Raw genomic sequence first — 12806 nt, 5'->3', positions numbered from 1 at the left:
TCTAACTAACACCTTCCTTGAATTAGTCATTGAAAGGTGGTTCATATTATCTGGCAAAATATTTATTTTTCACGAAGAGGCATCACTAACATAGGTACCTGCTTCAAAGGAAGCCCCCTCCCCTTTATTTTTAAACCATGCAGTACTACACTGACTGAGATTCTGATGGCACAATCAAGTTCTTAAAATTACTCTGTGTGTTGAAGCAAAATGTGGAGATTAATCAAACTCCATAGAAAAGCTTTGGTTTTTAACTTCAAAAATAAAAGTTACATGAACTGTATGTAACTTATCTACAAAGATACATGTGCGTGAACATACACTTGCCCAGACCCATAAATCTCACCTTCTACTTCTTCTTCATCACACACATGCTTAAGGAAGGAAGCCCCTCTGTCCAGGACAGCTTCATCCTCCATCCTATAGTAATAAAAAAGAAAAAAAGAATGCTCAGACTTCTCCTGGAGTGAGCCACTTGCAGCAGCCCAGCTTCTGGGCAGGTTAACCTGCAAGCTGTTGTTCATGATAACAGGTCAGAGTCTCTCTTCCTTGGTGTCTGCGACTCCTTCACGCAGCTCCTCTCCTCTGGTGCTGGAGAATATGCTGGTCCCACATAGCTTCGGCTCTAACCTTGAGAGGGCACCCACATGGACAGGTGAGAGAGAATCAGCTGGATGTTGAAGGTTTCTCCCCTTTGGGATGTGCAAAAAAAAATAATAATAGTAATAAAGATGAAAGAAAAAAAAATACCAAGAGAGAAAATGTGGTGTGTCTGAAGTGCTCGTGAGGATCGTTTGTGGAAACCCAGCTTCAGTGCTTAGCTCTTTAAACACCCACTGCATAAAAATGTATGCCCTCGCGCACACACATGCACACCCACCCACACACAGAAAGCGACAGGGAGTTAGGCTAGTGCACAGTGGGAGCCTAGCTTCCAGCCAGCCTCTTAATACCAGCACAGCCCACTATTTTGTTGCGTGGCAAGCTTTGAGTCACATGTTGGCCTTACGGACATCTGAGGATTATCCAGCAACCCGGTTTCGGCAACAGTCACATATATATATACCACCCATTCATTTTCCACATTCTTAGCACACGTCTCTCTCTATGCACATCTGTCCTGTTAACTCTTCTCTGAAGGGCACAAAGTTCTTCATTTTGTAGCTACATTATGCTGCCCCCCCCACCCCGCTTCCTTACATAATAGATCTACTCTGCAATTTCATATGCTAAATAAGACCTCAGAATCCATCCAAGTAATGACAGCGCTTTTTACAGCCTCCCAATGCCAAACATGTTTCTAGGGTATTGAGTTAAGGTTTATCTCCACATTCTGCGATTCCTTTTCATCGCATTTACTTTGACATACAGAATTCCATGAACTCTATTTATAGTGAAAGCAGAAAGAAATCCCGAATTGCTCAAATGCTACTTGTATCGTGCCGGTCTAGAAACAAAGAATTTTCTCTGGAGACAGCTGCTCGATGTCATACCGTAGTACGTGAGCTCTGCCAGAGAACCAAATGTTCACTCTGTAGTCTATTCATCCAATTATACGCTCGGGCATTGAATGCTCTAGGTCTGTTTTCCATATTGTCTGTATGACTTACCCTTGTGCTTCGAATATTTGTTATACTATATGTGGATATGCACCGAATTCACATTTTCCTCCTTTCTATTTTAGGAGTGTACCCATCACGCAAAACAACCATCTTAGCATAAAAAGTCAGAAGTCTGGTGTCAGGTAGACCTGGGTTTCAAAAATCTAGTCCCACTACTTAGGATTTGTATCACCTGGAACAAAGTATTTAACTTTTTTGAGCCTCATTGTTTCCATCTTTAAAATTGAGAGCAGTAATATCAACTTTGCAGGACTGCTTTGAGATTCAAATTAGGAAACATATGTGAAAGCACTGAGTTTTGTGCCTAGCACCTAGTAGTGTTTAATAAAGGTTAAGTTTCCTTCCTTTCTTTCCTTCTTCCTTTTTAACCCTGATCTTTACTGGTGGACAATGTCATTAAGAAAATCATGACCTTTAGATACTTGCAGAATATCTTCTTTCAGGGATAGGAGACTTGTATGCAGTAATACATCCTGACATATCTTTTTCCTTCTCTGTATTCAAAATAAAAACAAAAAACTAAATGCAAAGAGGATATGGATCAGCCATCAGGATTGTAGTAGAAAAAAATGCCTTGAAGACTTGAGAAGTCAAGTCATTCACTAGCCCTCTCTGAGCCTCAGGTTCCCATGAAGATTAAATGATATATTGAATCACTGATTCAGTGATTCAGCAAATACGTATGTATTTAGTGTCTGTTACATTTCTGGCACTCCACAGAGAGAGGAGAATACATCTGTGAATAAGACAGATAATTCCTAAGAAACTAATAATAAATAAACAAGCTAATTTTAGACATTGTGTGCTTTGCAGGAAGTAAAATGAGGCAGGGGGCTGGCTACTTGGCATAAGGTGGTTCAGGTGAGGCTTCTGAGGAGGTGAGACTTGAGCAGAGAACAAAAATCATACAAATGAACCAGATATTTGGAAGTCTGGGGGCAAAGTGTTTCAAGCAAAGGCAGCAATAAGTGCAAAGGTCCTAAGGTGCGAACAAGTTTAGCGTGTTCCAGGGTCAGGGAGGTTAGACAGAGAGACAGAGAGTCAAGAGTAGTTAATAGCACTAATTGGGTGTCAGGGCCATGCAAGCCATGGCAAGCAGTCAGAATTTTAGGTGGTCTAGGAGCCATTGAAGAGTTTCGTTCTGTTCTATTGTATTGAAGAACATTTGACGTATGACATTATATTAGTTTCAGGTGTACAGCGCGATGAGTTAATATTTGTATATACAGTAGTTCCCCCTTATCTATAAGGCATATGGTCCAAGACCCCCAGTGGATACCTGAAACTGCCGATAGTACTGAACCTTATATATGTGTATGTGTGTATATATATATATATATATATATATATATATATATATATATATATACATACACACAATGTTTTTTCCTATACATACATACCTATGATAAAGGTTACAGATAGGAGATTCATTCTTACTGTAGATTTTAGCAACCTCAGCATACGATAGTTTTTTCTTTCTTTATTAAGTCATGAACTTTTACCTTTTTACTTAAAGGAAGCACTTTACAGCTTCCCTTTGGCATATCCAAATTGCCAGTATCACGACTCTTGCACTTTGGGACCATTATTAAGTAAATAAGGGTACCTGTGGTACTGCGACAGTGGAGCGGATAACCAAGATGTCTACTAAGTAACTAACAGGTAGGGAGTGTGTACAACGTGGACACACCAGACAAAGGGAAGACTCACATCCCAGGCGGGACATAGCACGAAAGCGCGAGATTTCATCACAATACTCAGAACAGCGCACAATTTAAAACTTATCAATTACATATTTCTGGAATTTTCCATTTGATATTTGTGGACCCCAAATGACTACAGGTAACTAAAAGTGAAAGCCCTGATTTCACAGCTGGACAACTGTATTGTGAAATGATGACCACAGTAAGTCTAGTTAATACCCATCACATACATAGTTACAAAATGTGTTTTTCTTGATGAGAACTTTTAAGATCTACTGTTCTAGCAACTTTCCAATATGCAATACAGTATTATTAACTACAGTTAACAGTTTTAAGACGGAAAGTAACTTCAGCTGTTTTACTTTTTTAAAGGATCACTCTGTCTGCTATGTGAAAAATAGACAATCAGGAGACCAAAGAAACTAGGAAATTATCTCAGGAGCCCAGGGAAGACTGAGAGAAACAGGTTTTTGGGAAGGAATCAAAATCTCTTTTCTGGCCACTTTATGGTTAAGATGTTTATTATACATAAAAAAGGAACTGTCCAATATATAATTAGATGTCTCAGTCTGGCTCTCAGGAGCCTGGGGCTGGAGATAAAAATTGGCAAATCAATGAATAAAGGTGGTCACTGAAACTATCCCTAGATGAGATCATCCGAGAAGAAAAGGTAGAAATAGAGGTATAAACCTACGACCAAATCCTGGGCACACCAACATTTTTTTATTTTTTTTTTAATTTATTGGGGTGACAATTGTTAGTAAAATTACATAGATTTCAGGTGTACAATTCTGTATTACATCATCTATAAATCCCATTGTGTGTTCACCACCCAATCAGTTCTCCTTCCATCACCATATATTTGATCCCCCTTACCCTCATCTCCCATCCCCCACCCCCCTTACACCAACATTTACAAACAGAATAGAGGAACAAAAGCAGTCAATGAAGAGAACAAAACAGGAAGAGTGATGTCAGAAAGCTGAGAAAAGAGAGTACTGCTACTGAGAGGCAGAGAAGAAAGCATCTGTCAATATGGTGGTTATTAATGTTGATGGTGATGACCAAAGCCCTTAAAACACACCATGCATAGTGCCAGAGAGCATTCAATCATTCCCTTTTCTCTTTCCTGTCCTCCTCCATTCATTCATTCAGTATATATTCACTGAGTACCTACTAGGTGCCAGGCGCACTTCTAGGCACTAGAGATACAATGATTGATGTTGCTCTAGTGTATTCACATCTGCTACTCGAAGACTCCCTTAGCAATGTAGGCGAGTCCATCCAGGGGGCAAGAACCCACTAGTAAGACAGCCCTTAAAGACATCGATCAGGATGACAACTTGATGGGCAAGTTTCCTTAAAAGACCTGGAAGTACAACAAAACCCTGGCACTGTGTACTACTACATATCCCTTAATAGGACTGTCTCCCTTTTGGAAAACAAAGAAGAGATTAAACCACATTTCTTCTCAGAATTAACCCTTTCCCGCCCTATCAACCTATAGAATCCAACACAATTTCCTATGGAACATCATTTGTACACCCCACCATTAATCAAGCTGGCCCTAAAGTCTTTCATTGACTTTTTAAACGTTCCCTCAATAAAATGTTTAGCCTTTCCACCCAAGCCCTTCCCAAAAGTGCATGCAACAAATAAGCAGAGTAGAAATAAAGGAAGGAAAGCAGTAACAAGTGAGACATTGTAACAACTGTAACAACTGTAGAAACTTGAATACCCAGAGCTCTCTTCTTAGGTGGAGAAACCCACCCAGCCTAACTGAAGCACTGGCCCCACCAACCCCCTGCTCCACGAGTTGGAGAATAATGATCCGTGCATTCCTTGGCTTATTGATACATATTTCACATTCCCTCCAAGACTATATATAGCAAGTCATTAGAAACCTAGCTCTTTCTGAGGGACAATGCAGAGAGGGTCTGCAAGCAGCGTCTTCCAAGGAGGAAGTGAAAATATAAAACCTACAGGCCCATAGGGGCCTTTCCCCAAAGTAGCCCTCCCTCCAGAGCAAGTCCAGCCTGGAGCATCTGGGCTTTTGTACAAAGTACAAGGAATTTACAGCTTTTTTCCATCTTTACATCACTACATGTCAATTATTTAGGTTTGTGTTCCCCTCCTAAAATCCCCTCAACAGTTGCTTGCTATTATTAGCAAGACAGAGCTATCATTTTGAAATGACTGTGTGACCCAACCAGTTTTCCCCTCTATCCGTAGAAAGAAATTAACTCATCAAGTCCCTAATCAGGCCCCCAAATCCATTCTTAAACTGTTCCTTTCACATGAACTGCATTTGCTGAAAACAGAGAAGGGAAGGAACTTGCTTCTAAACCGTTCCCGGGCGGCTCACATCGCCAGCATGAGGCAAAGTTCAGAATAGATTTGGAAGCTTCTCACCAGCATCACGGGGCTAAGGGTCAGACCGGTCAGTATAAAATCCACACAGGGCCAATACTGCCTCTGATGGGAGAAGGGAGACCATTCCTCAGAAGTCCACACCCAACGAGAGGGTTCTCTTATTCCCCATTATTCTGGGACACTAAATGATGTAACTGTGACACATTGTCAAATCTGCTGCCAAACAGACCGGCTTTCACCAGCCAGTCTTAATCACTGAACAGGCTTGTAAGGGTGACTTAAGCCCAGCACGAGAAACATTTGTGCAAAACTGTCAGCCATTGGGCCTTGGGCGCCCATCTACATTCCACCCATCTGAGGTCCCACCCCCCAGAGGCCTCGCCAACTGCCAACGTGCTCACCAGCTAGTCCGCACAGTGCTAGCAGCTGCCACTCAGCCAGTCAGCAAGTGGCAGGCCTCCAGCACAGAAGTTTCAGAATGCAAGCCTGCCCTGTCATAGGGCTGCTAAAGGTTGAAGGTCTTTGGGTGTGCTAGCCTCTAACTCGCCTCACTTGCCCTCCCATCGCCCTTCTCCTACCCCTCCTCTGTTATGCCTCCCACAGCAGCATTTCACTCTCTCTATAGTAACAGCATCTGGTTTCAGGGTTGTAACTTTACACAGAGCAATTTTCCTCCTAGCCTAAAGCTTTTTTGCCAAAGGCTACAATAGCGAAAAGGCTGCTGCGTAAGGTACAGCCACCTGTTCTCTTGTCACCCCAGGACTGTGGCTATGTTGTGAGCTGCAGGGTCACAGCAGAGGCAGCACTCAAATGGGGGAAGCAGACACCAGACCCTCCAACTGCCACAATACTAGCCCATACGTAGAGGACCCACTCTGGGGCTTGCAGCCCCAATCCCATAGCCAGCCCACTCTCTTCCACACCCTGTAATCCACTTAACCAGGCTGCACATGGACCACGTGAATAGTGGGGCTTTCTGACTACGTCAAAAAAAGCACTAGAGGATGACACCCTAGGGAGCAGAATAGCTCCAGTTTTTTAACATGTCCCTTCCTGAATTTGATACCGCTGGTTCTTTCCACGGATACAGCTTAATTAAAATTTATTAATTAACCTCATATTTAAACTCATCCCACTTTATCCTCACTAGCTTGATCTGTTTATGACATCCAGTGAACCCCATATTCCCTCGTTTTACAACAGCTTTCCCATGCATAGCAAATGTTTAAACAGGTCTTTACACACATGCCCACACACAGTGAAATGACGCACGCAGGGGAGTGCACAAATACTAGGAAGTGAAGAGTTTTATGATTACCATTAGTCTTTGCTGCCCTGAAAATTGTATTTACAGTGTGCATAAGAGCCTTTACTTGAGGACTGAGCAGTGTTCATCTCAGGTCTCACAGCTCAAATGCAGACTGTCCTGGCTACTTGACTGGTCCTAGATCAGACAGGAGGCAAAAATCCGCCTTTTCACAGGCCTCTTTCCGGAAGTACACAGAATGAGACAATCATACTGACATTTAAAATTATGCACTCATACACACCTCTCTGAAATCTATTCCCTATTCAAATAACTTCATTACAAATCATTTGCAAACATGATGTTTTCTTTCAAACGTTTTAAACCACACAGCTTTTTACTGGTGCCTTCATTGTTTTGGAAAATCTGCTGTCCACATTTTCAACATTTACCTCCAGAACACTATCCATGCTCCAAACAACAGAGACAGGGAGAGCAATCTCAGTGGCTGCAAAGAGCACTGCCATCTTTTGGCAACATGTGTTCACTACACGGAAGCTGAGGGTGGAGACAGAGGAAAAGCTACAACTATGCCCGTCCTAACTTCGCCAGCCTGAGAGAGACCGTCATTCCCACAGCAAAGAAGGGAAAAGAACACAGTTTTATTGTCACTGTAGATGCTGCTGGAGCTCTGGACATCCATGGTGGGGAAAAGAGACATCAGTGTGGCCTGACAAGCATGACGAATGGCAGAGGCGACTCCCAGAGATTAGCCAGCAACAAAGCAAAGCAAATCCCCTACGCAGAGCTCAGGAGTGCCCTAATCAGTCTGGAAATTTACACAGGCCCAGGGCCAGGGAGAACTGGGTGACAGCCGCACATGAAATCTGACTGCCGACCAGATAAAAGGTGAAAATACAATCCAGAGCAGGATCATGCCAAACATAATTCTGGATTTATGAACTGCATTAAAAGTTCATTTGTACCCGTGGGCACTTAGCCCAGAGAAGTGAAAATTTATATTCACAGAAAATGTGTACATGAACGTTCACAGCAGCTTTACTTGCAATGGCCACAAAGTAGAATTCGCCCAGATGTCTTTCCGCAAGTGAATGGTTAAACAGACTATGGTATATCCATACCATGGAATACTGCTTGGCAATATAAAGGAACAAACTATTGATACACAAAGCAAATTGAATGACTCTCCAGGGGATTATGCTGAGTGAAAAATGCTAACTCCAAGAGGTTATATACTATATGATTCCATTTATGTATCATTTTTTAAATGACAATATTTTTGATATGAAAGACAGATTAGTGGTGCCCAGAGGGTAGAAGTTGGGGGGCAGGGGGGTGTTTGTTGTTATAAAAGGACCACATGAGAGATCTTTATAGAGTTGGCTCTTACCTGTAGTGATGGATACATGAATCCACACAGGTGACAAAATTGTACAAAATTAAAATACGCACACAGAGAAATGAGTACAAGTAAAACTGAGGAAATCTGAATAAATTCAGTGGATATATCAGTGCCGATATCCTGGTTGTGATATTATACTAAAGTTTTATAAAATGTTAACAGTGAGGAAAACTGGAAGTATACAAACGGACTCTGTGTATTATTTCTCAACTATGCACAGGAATCTAATATTATCTTAATCAAAATTTCAATTAAAAAAAGTTCATTTGCAAATTTGGCTTTTTAATTTCCCCTGGATTCATTATTTTACGTGATGGTCAGGTATGGAAGCTGGCCCCTCTACACATACACAGACTCAGGTGCCAGTCTCAGGTGTGCCCTTAAGAACTGTGTAACCTCGGGAAAGTTAACCTCTCACTTCAGTTTCCTTTCAAATAAGCCTAAAACACTTCCTAAGTGACTTGTGGTATTAGATAAGTTCCTGAAGGAAATAAATTCAATTAACTTTAGTTGAATCTAAATCTAAGGTCCCTAGGAAGTACCATAGAGTATTAACAGTCCTACAGACCCGAGGGCCATACTTCTGCCTCCATGAGCAAATGCATGGGAGTGTTAACTGGGGACACCACAATAAATTGCCCCTCAAGGCCACAGGATCCAACTCCTCCCCCCCAAATCTTTTCCATGTTGGGGCAAGGTCTCCTATATTCTGCCCTCAGATTCCTAGCTGAGCTCTGAAAGGCTGGAGTAGGCTCAGCAATAAAGGACAAGAAAAGAACGGGTACAAGATGGAGACAGAGATTGTGGGGTGAAGAAGGGCATGGAGGCTCAGGGGAGGTGGCAGGTGAAGGGAGTAATTGCTGGAGAGGGGGATAAATGCTCAAAAAAGAATGGCTTGCGTGACCCCCTCAGAACATTCCCCTGACAGCCTATACCCACAGTCACATACTCTTCCATTTTTTTAATGGGCTGACCATGTGCTTCCACGACCACCACCACATGCCGCCCTGACCAGAGCTCCACTGAAGAATACAGCAGTCTCATTCGTGTGTCAGAGATTCAGCACTCTGCGCACTGAAAGTATTCTCAGAGTTTTTACTGTTAGGGACAGAAAAAGGAGGCTCTCTTCTAAACACTTTCTACTTTCAATCGTCCTTCAAGGGCCCTGGTGTGAAAATCAGAAAGATTCTAAGAGAGGGTTCAGGCAAGAAGTGAAAAGCCTGGGATGCTCCATGTGAGAAGCCAGGAGGGCGTCACGGGCACGTCTGTCCCATCTCCTTTCCTTCTCACACAGCCAGGTCTTCAGCCAAAGCCTGACGGAACCAGCAGCAGAGAAAGAAGGCAGAGCAAAGGGAAGAAGGGGAGACAACCCACAGGGTAACAGTGGGGAAAATGACTATCTGTAGCCGGAAACTCATCCTGCAAGGCAGCTGTGAATTTAGGGATGCTCCAACTATGTCCTGGCTTAGAAGTGAGTATGTCACGGCTGGCTTGCAATCTGCCCTCCCACCTATGGTTTCTAACTGGACTCTCTAGCTCTGAACTCAGTCCCCCCCACACCATTCCATCCATTTATAAAGTAATTTGGTACCATTCTCCTTTTAAAGACCATTCTATGGTTCTTTATTATATTGAAGAAGTCCAAACTGCTCAACACGGAATTTGAGGCTTGTCATGGGCTGTCCATGCTTAGCTCTTGCCATCCCCCACACCATTCCATTCCCTGAGCAGGCCACCATGCTCTATTACACATACTATTTCCTCTAATTAACATGTCGTCCTAGTTAACACATTCAAGACCCACCTCAAACCTCTCTAGAGCCCTCTCTGCGTTCGCAGACACACCCTTCCCCAAGAAGAGCTATGATCCTGGGTTCTCCATCGGCTCTTCGAACGTGTATATAGCATATAAAGCATTCTCATACAGCATGTACGACACTGCAGTGTCACCATCATTTAACCTCACACACTGTACGTGGACATGTCATGGCAGTCGACCCCACTACATTATGAGCTAGAGAGCAGGTATCTTCTTTCTATGGTCGTTCTACCTCCAGTGTCAAGCATAGTCACTACACATAGTAAATACTCATTAAATGTTGACTGAATGAATGAATGAATCACCCAATGAGGGGTAGGTAGAGTGAGAGTACATACATGTTTGGTACCAAGTACATCTCTAAGTTTAAAGGCTCCGAATGTATTTTTCAAACAACATGAATCCCCTACAGAAGCAAACTTCTAATTACTTGTCTAGTATTTAACTGAAGAAACAAAAAAGTGATTTGTTCCAAACCTAGAGCGAGGTAATGGCTATGTTGCATTCCCTTAAAGATGTTATGTCTGTGGTGAACTAAGGGAGTCTTTAAAAAATAATTTTAACTAAATATATATATATATATATATATTTAACTATCTAATGTTCTCCTTACTATATGCCTTATTGGCTAACTTTGGAACTTAACCCTTCACATAGACTGTGACTACGCTAAAATATGTAGTGGCAGAATTAAATTCAAATGAGGATCTCTCCTTGTCTGCTTCAAAAAAAAAAAAAAAAAGTTAAGAGATTCCTGGACCTGCCACATAGTAGGCTCTAAGTAAATATTAGTTCCATAACTATATAAATGAATGAACTTAAAATAGATCACAGCTTAAATTGCTATTAAAATCCAATAGAAGCATGAGAAGTTATGAGAAAGTTCAATTTTGTGCCTCAGGCCTGCAAAAGGACAAATAAAACTCTGTAATGTGTTTAGGTAAGCCAAGGAAGAAATTGGATGGCACCTTCCTCCACAAGGAAGTTAGAATTTGAAATGTCAATAAAAACCTTTAACTTGAGCTCTAGAAATTGTAGTCTAACTTTAAATGTATACAATAAATGTCAATCATTTGTAATAATTAGTACAGGAAAAGCACAGATAACTAAAATCCACAGTCAATTCATACGTTTCATTTTAGTCTGTGATTTTGCACACATTTATTGTGGCTTCTACACTGACCTCAGGTCAGATCCAGGTTGTCAGGGAGATAGGGACGCCAGAGTAGGAGTTTGTTCCAGGACATAGTACGGGGAGTCAGCTGGATGGTATCTGATCAGGCATAGATCCTGACCTACCCAACTCTGACACCAGAGTGGTGACTGCGGACGGGTGTCTTTCCTTCTCGCATATTCCCAAGATGGCAGCCATACTGTTCACATCTTCCATCTTGAACCAGCACGCCTGCTGTCAAGGATTTTATTGAGTTCTTGCTACATGCTAGGTACGGTGCTAAGCATCACGCATGCATTATTTCATTTTTAATGTTGTCGTATTTTGTTCAACTGGCTCAGTAATAGGACAGGACTGAAGGTTCTAGCTAAAGGATGTCAATACGTAAAACAATGTAGGGACACAGATTAGGGACTCTCATCATCTTTTTTTTTTAAGTTCCATTTTTAAACATTTACTACATGCCACCTACTGTGCTAAGCACTTTACAATAATTATCTGATTCATCCTCACGACAACCCCGTGAGGTAAGTACTTTTCACATACCCGTTTTAGAGTTGTAATTTGAAGTTAAGTGGTTTATCCAAAATCACACAGTAAGGGTCACCAGAAGACTAGGCAGGGAGTCTACCTCAGCAGTCCACAATTTTAACCACTCTACTATACTGCTTCATAATTAACTAACTCATGCTCATTAAGGATTACCTTCAATAATTTTTTTAATGTTGTTAAACTTCAATATGCCTTCTTATAACTTCAAATTATATCACTTACATTCACCTCTTTCCCTGTCTTGGTGTGCCTACTGGCAAAAGGTTGAAACATCCTCTAGGAGGACTCCCAGATAAATGTCTTTATTTTTATTTAGCAAACACTTAGGTTGATGTTATTACATGCCAGCCACCGTTATACCTGTTTCATAAATATTATTAACTCATTTAATTCTCACAACAATCCAATGAGGTATGTACCATTTTTTTCATCATCATTTCTGAGGCACAGAGAGATTAAGTGACTTGCCCAAAGTCACGCAGCTAATAACTGTCAAGGTCAGGATTCAACCCCACGCAGTCCAGCTCCACAAGTCTGTGCTCTTAACCAGTACATGTCACGCTGCCTCTCTTGAGCTGATTTGATTGATCTGTTCCAAATTCTTTAGGAACCTGGGATCACAAATATTAAGCAGACCTTTGGTAAAAGAGCAGACTCACCAGAATACCTACAGATTATCAGCCCCTTGACATTCATGAAACATCTACTCCCCCCGTCCTGGTTTGCAAATGCCCAAATTTACAAATAACCCTGAGACATATAATTTCTGATAGAGCATGTGGTCAAGTGTAACTATATAGAGTTTCTGAATTCTCAAGGAAAAGAAGGCTAGCAGGATGAGCTGCGGACAGATGTGGGCACCCCAGGCTCAGCCCGGGCTCACTTCTGGCA

General features: G+C 41.8%; 1 protein-coding gene across 8 annotated transcripts in view; it reads right to left on the bottom strand.

Annotated features, from left to right (window-relative positions):
* SLC4A4 (solute carrier family 4 member 4) overlaps positions 1-12806 on the bottom strand; it is a 343883-nt gene that overhangs the window by 295088 nt on the left and 35989 nt on the right. For 6 of the 8 annotated variants that reach the window (XM_019757100.3, XM_019757104.3, XM_074324476.2 and 3 more), the window contains one exon: positions 347-420. In XM_019757100.3, the coding sequence (XP_019612659.2) occupies positions 347-419 (73 nt within the window). In that variant the 5' untranslated portion in view covers position 420. Of the gene's footprint in view, positions 1-346; positions 575-12806 lie in introns of those variants that run through there. The other 2 variants (XM_088791346.1, XM_074324475.2) reach the window with 2 other exon arrangements.

Source organism: Rhinolophus sinicus, chromosome 1 (genome assembly GCF_057876585.1).
Source record: "Rhinolophus sinicus isolate RSI-liver-muscle chromosome 1, RSI-T2T, whole genome shotgun sequence".
In the NCBI taxonomy this organism is placed as follows: Eukaryota; Metazoa; Chordata; class Mammalia; order Chiroptera; family Rhinolophidae; genus Rhinolophus; species Rhinolophus sinicus.
Note: the sequence above shows the minus strand (reverse complement) of the source record. Positions and strands in the feature narration are given on the sequence as shown.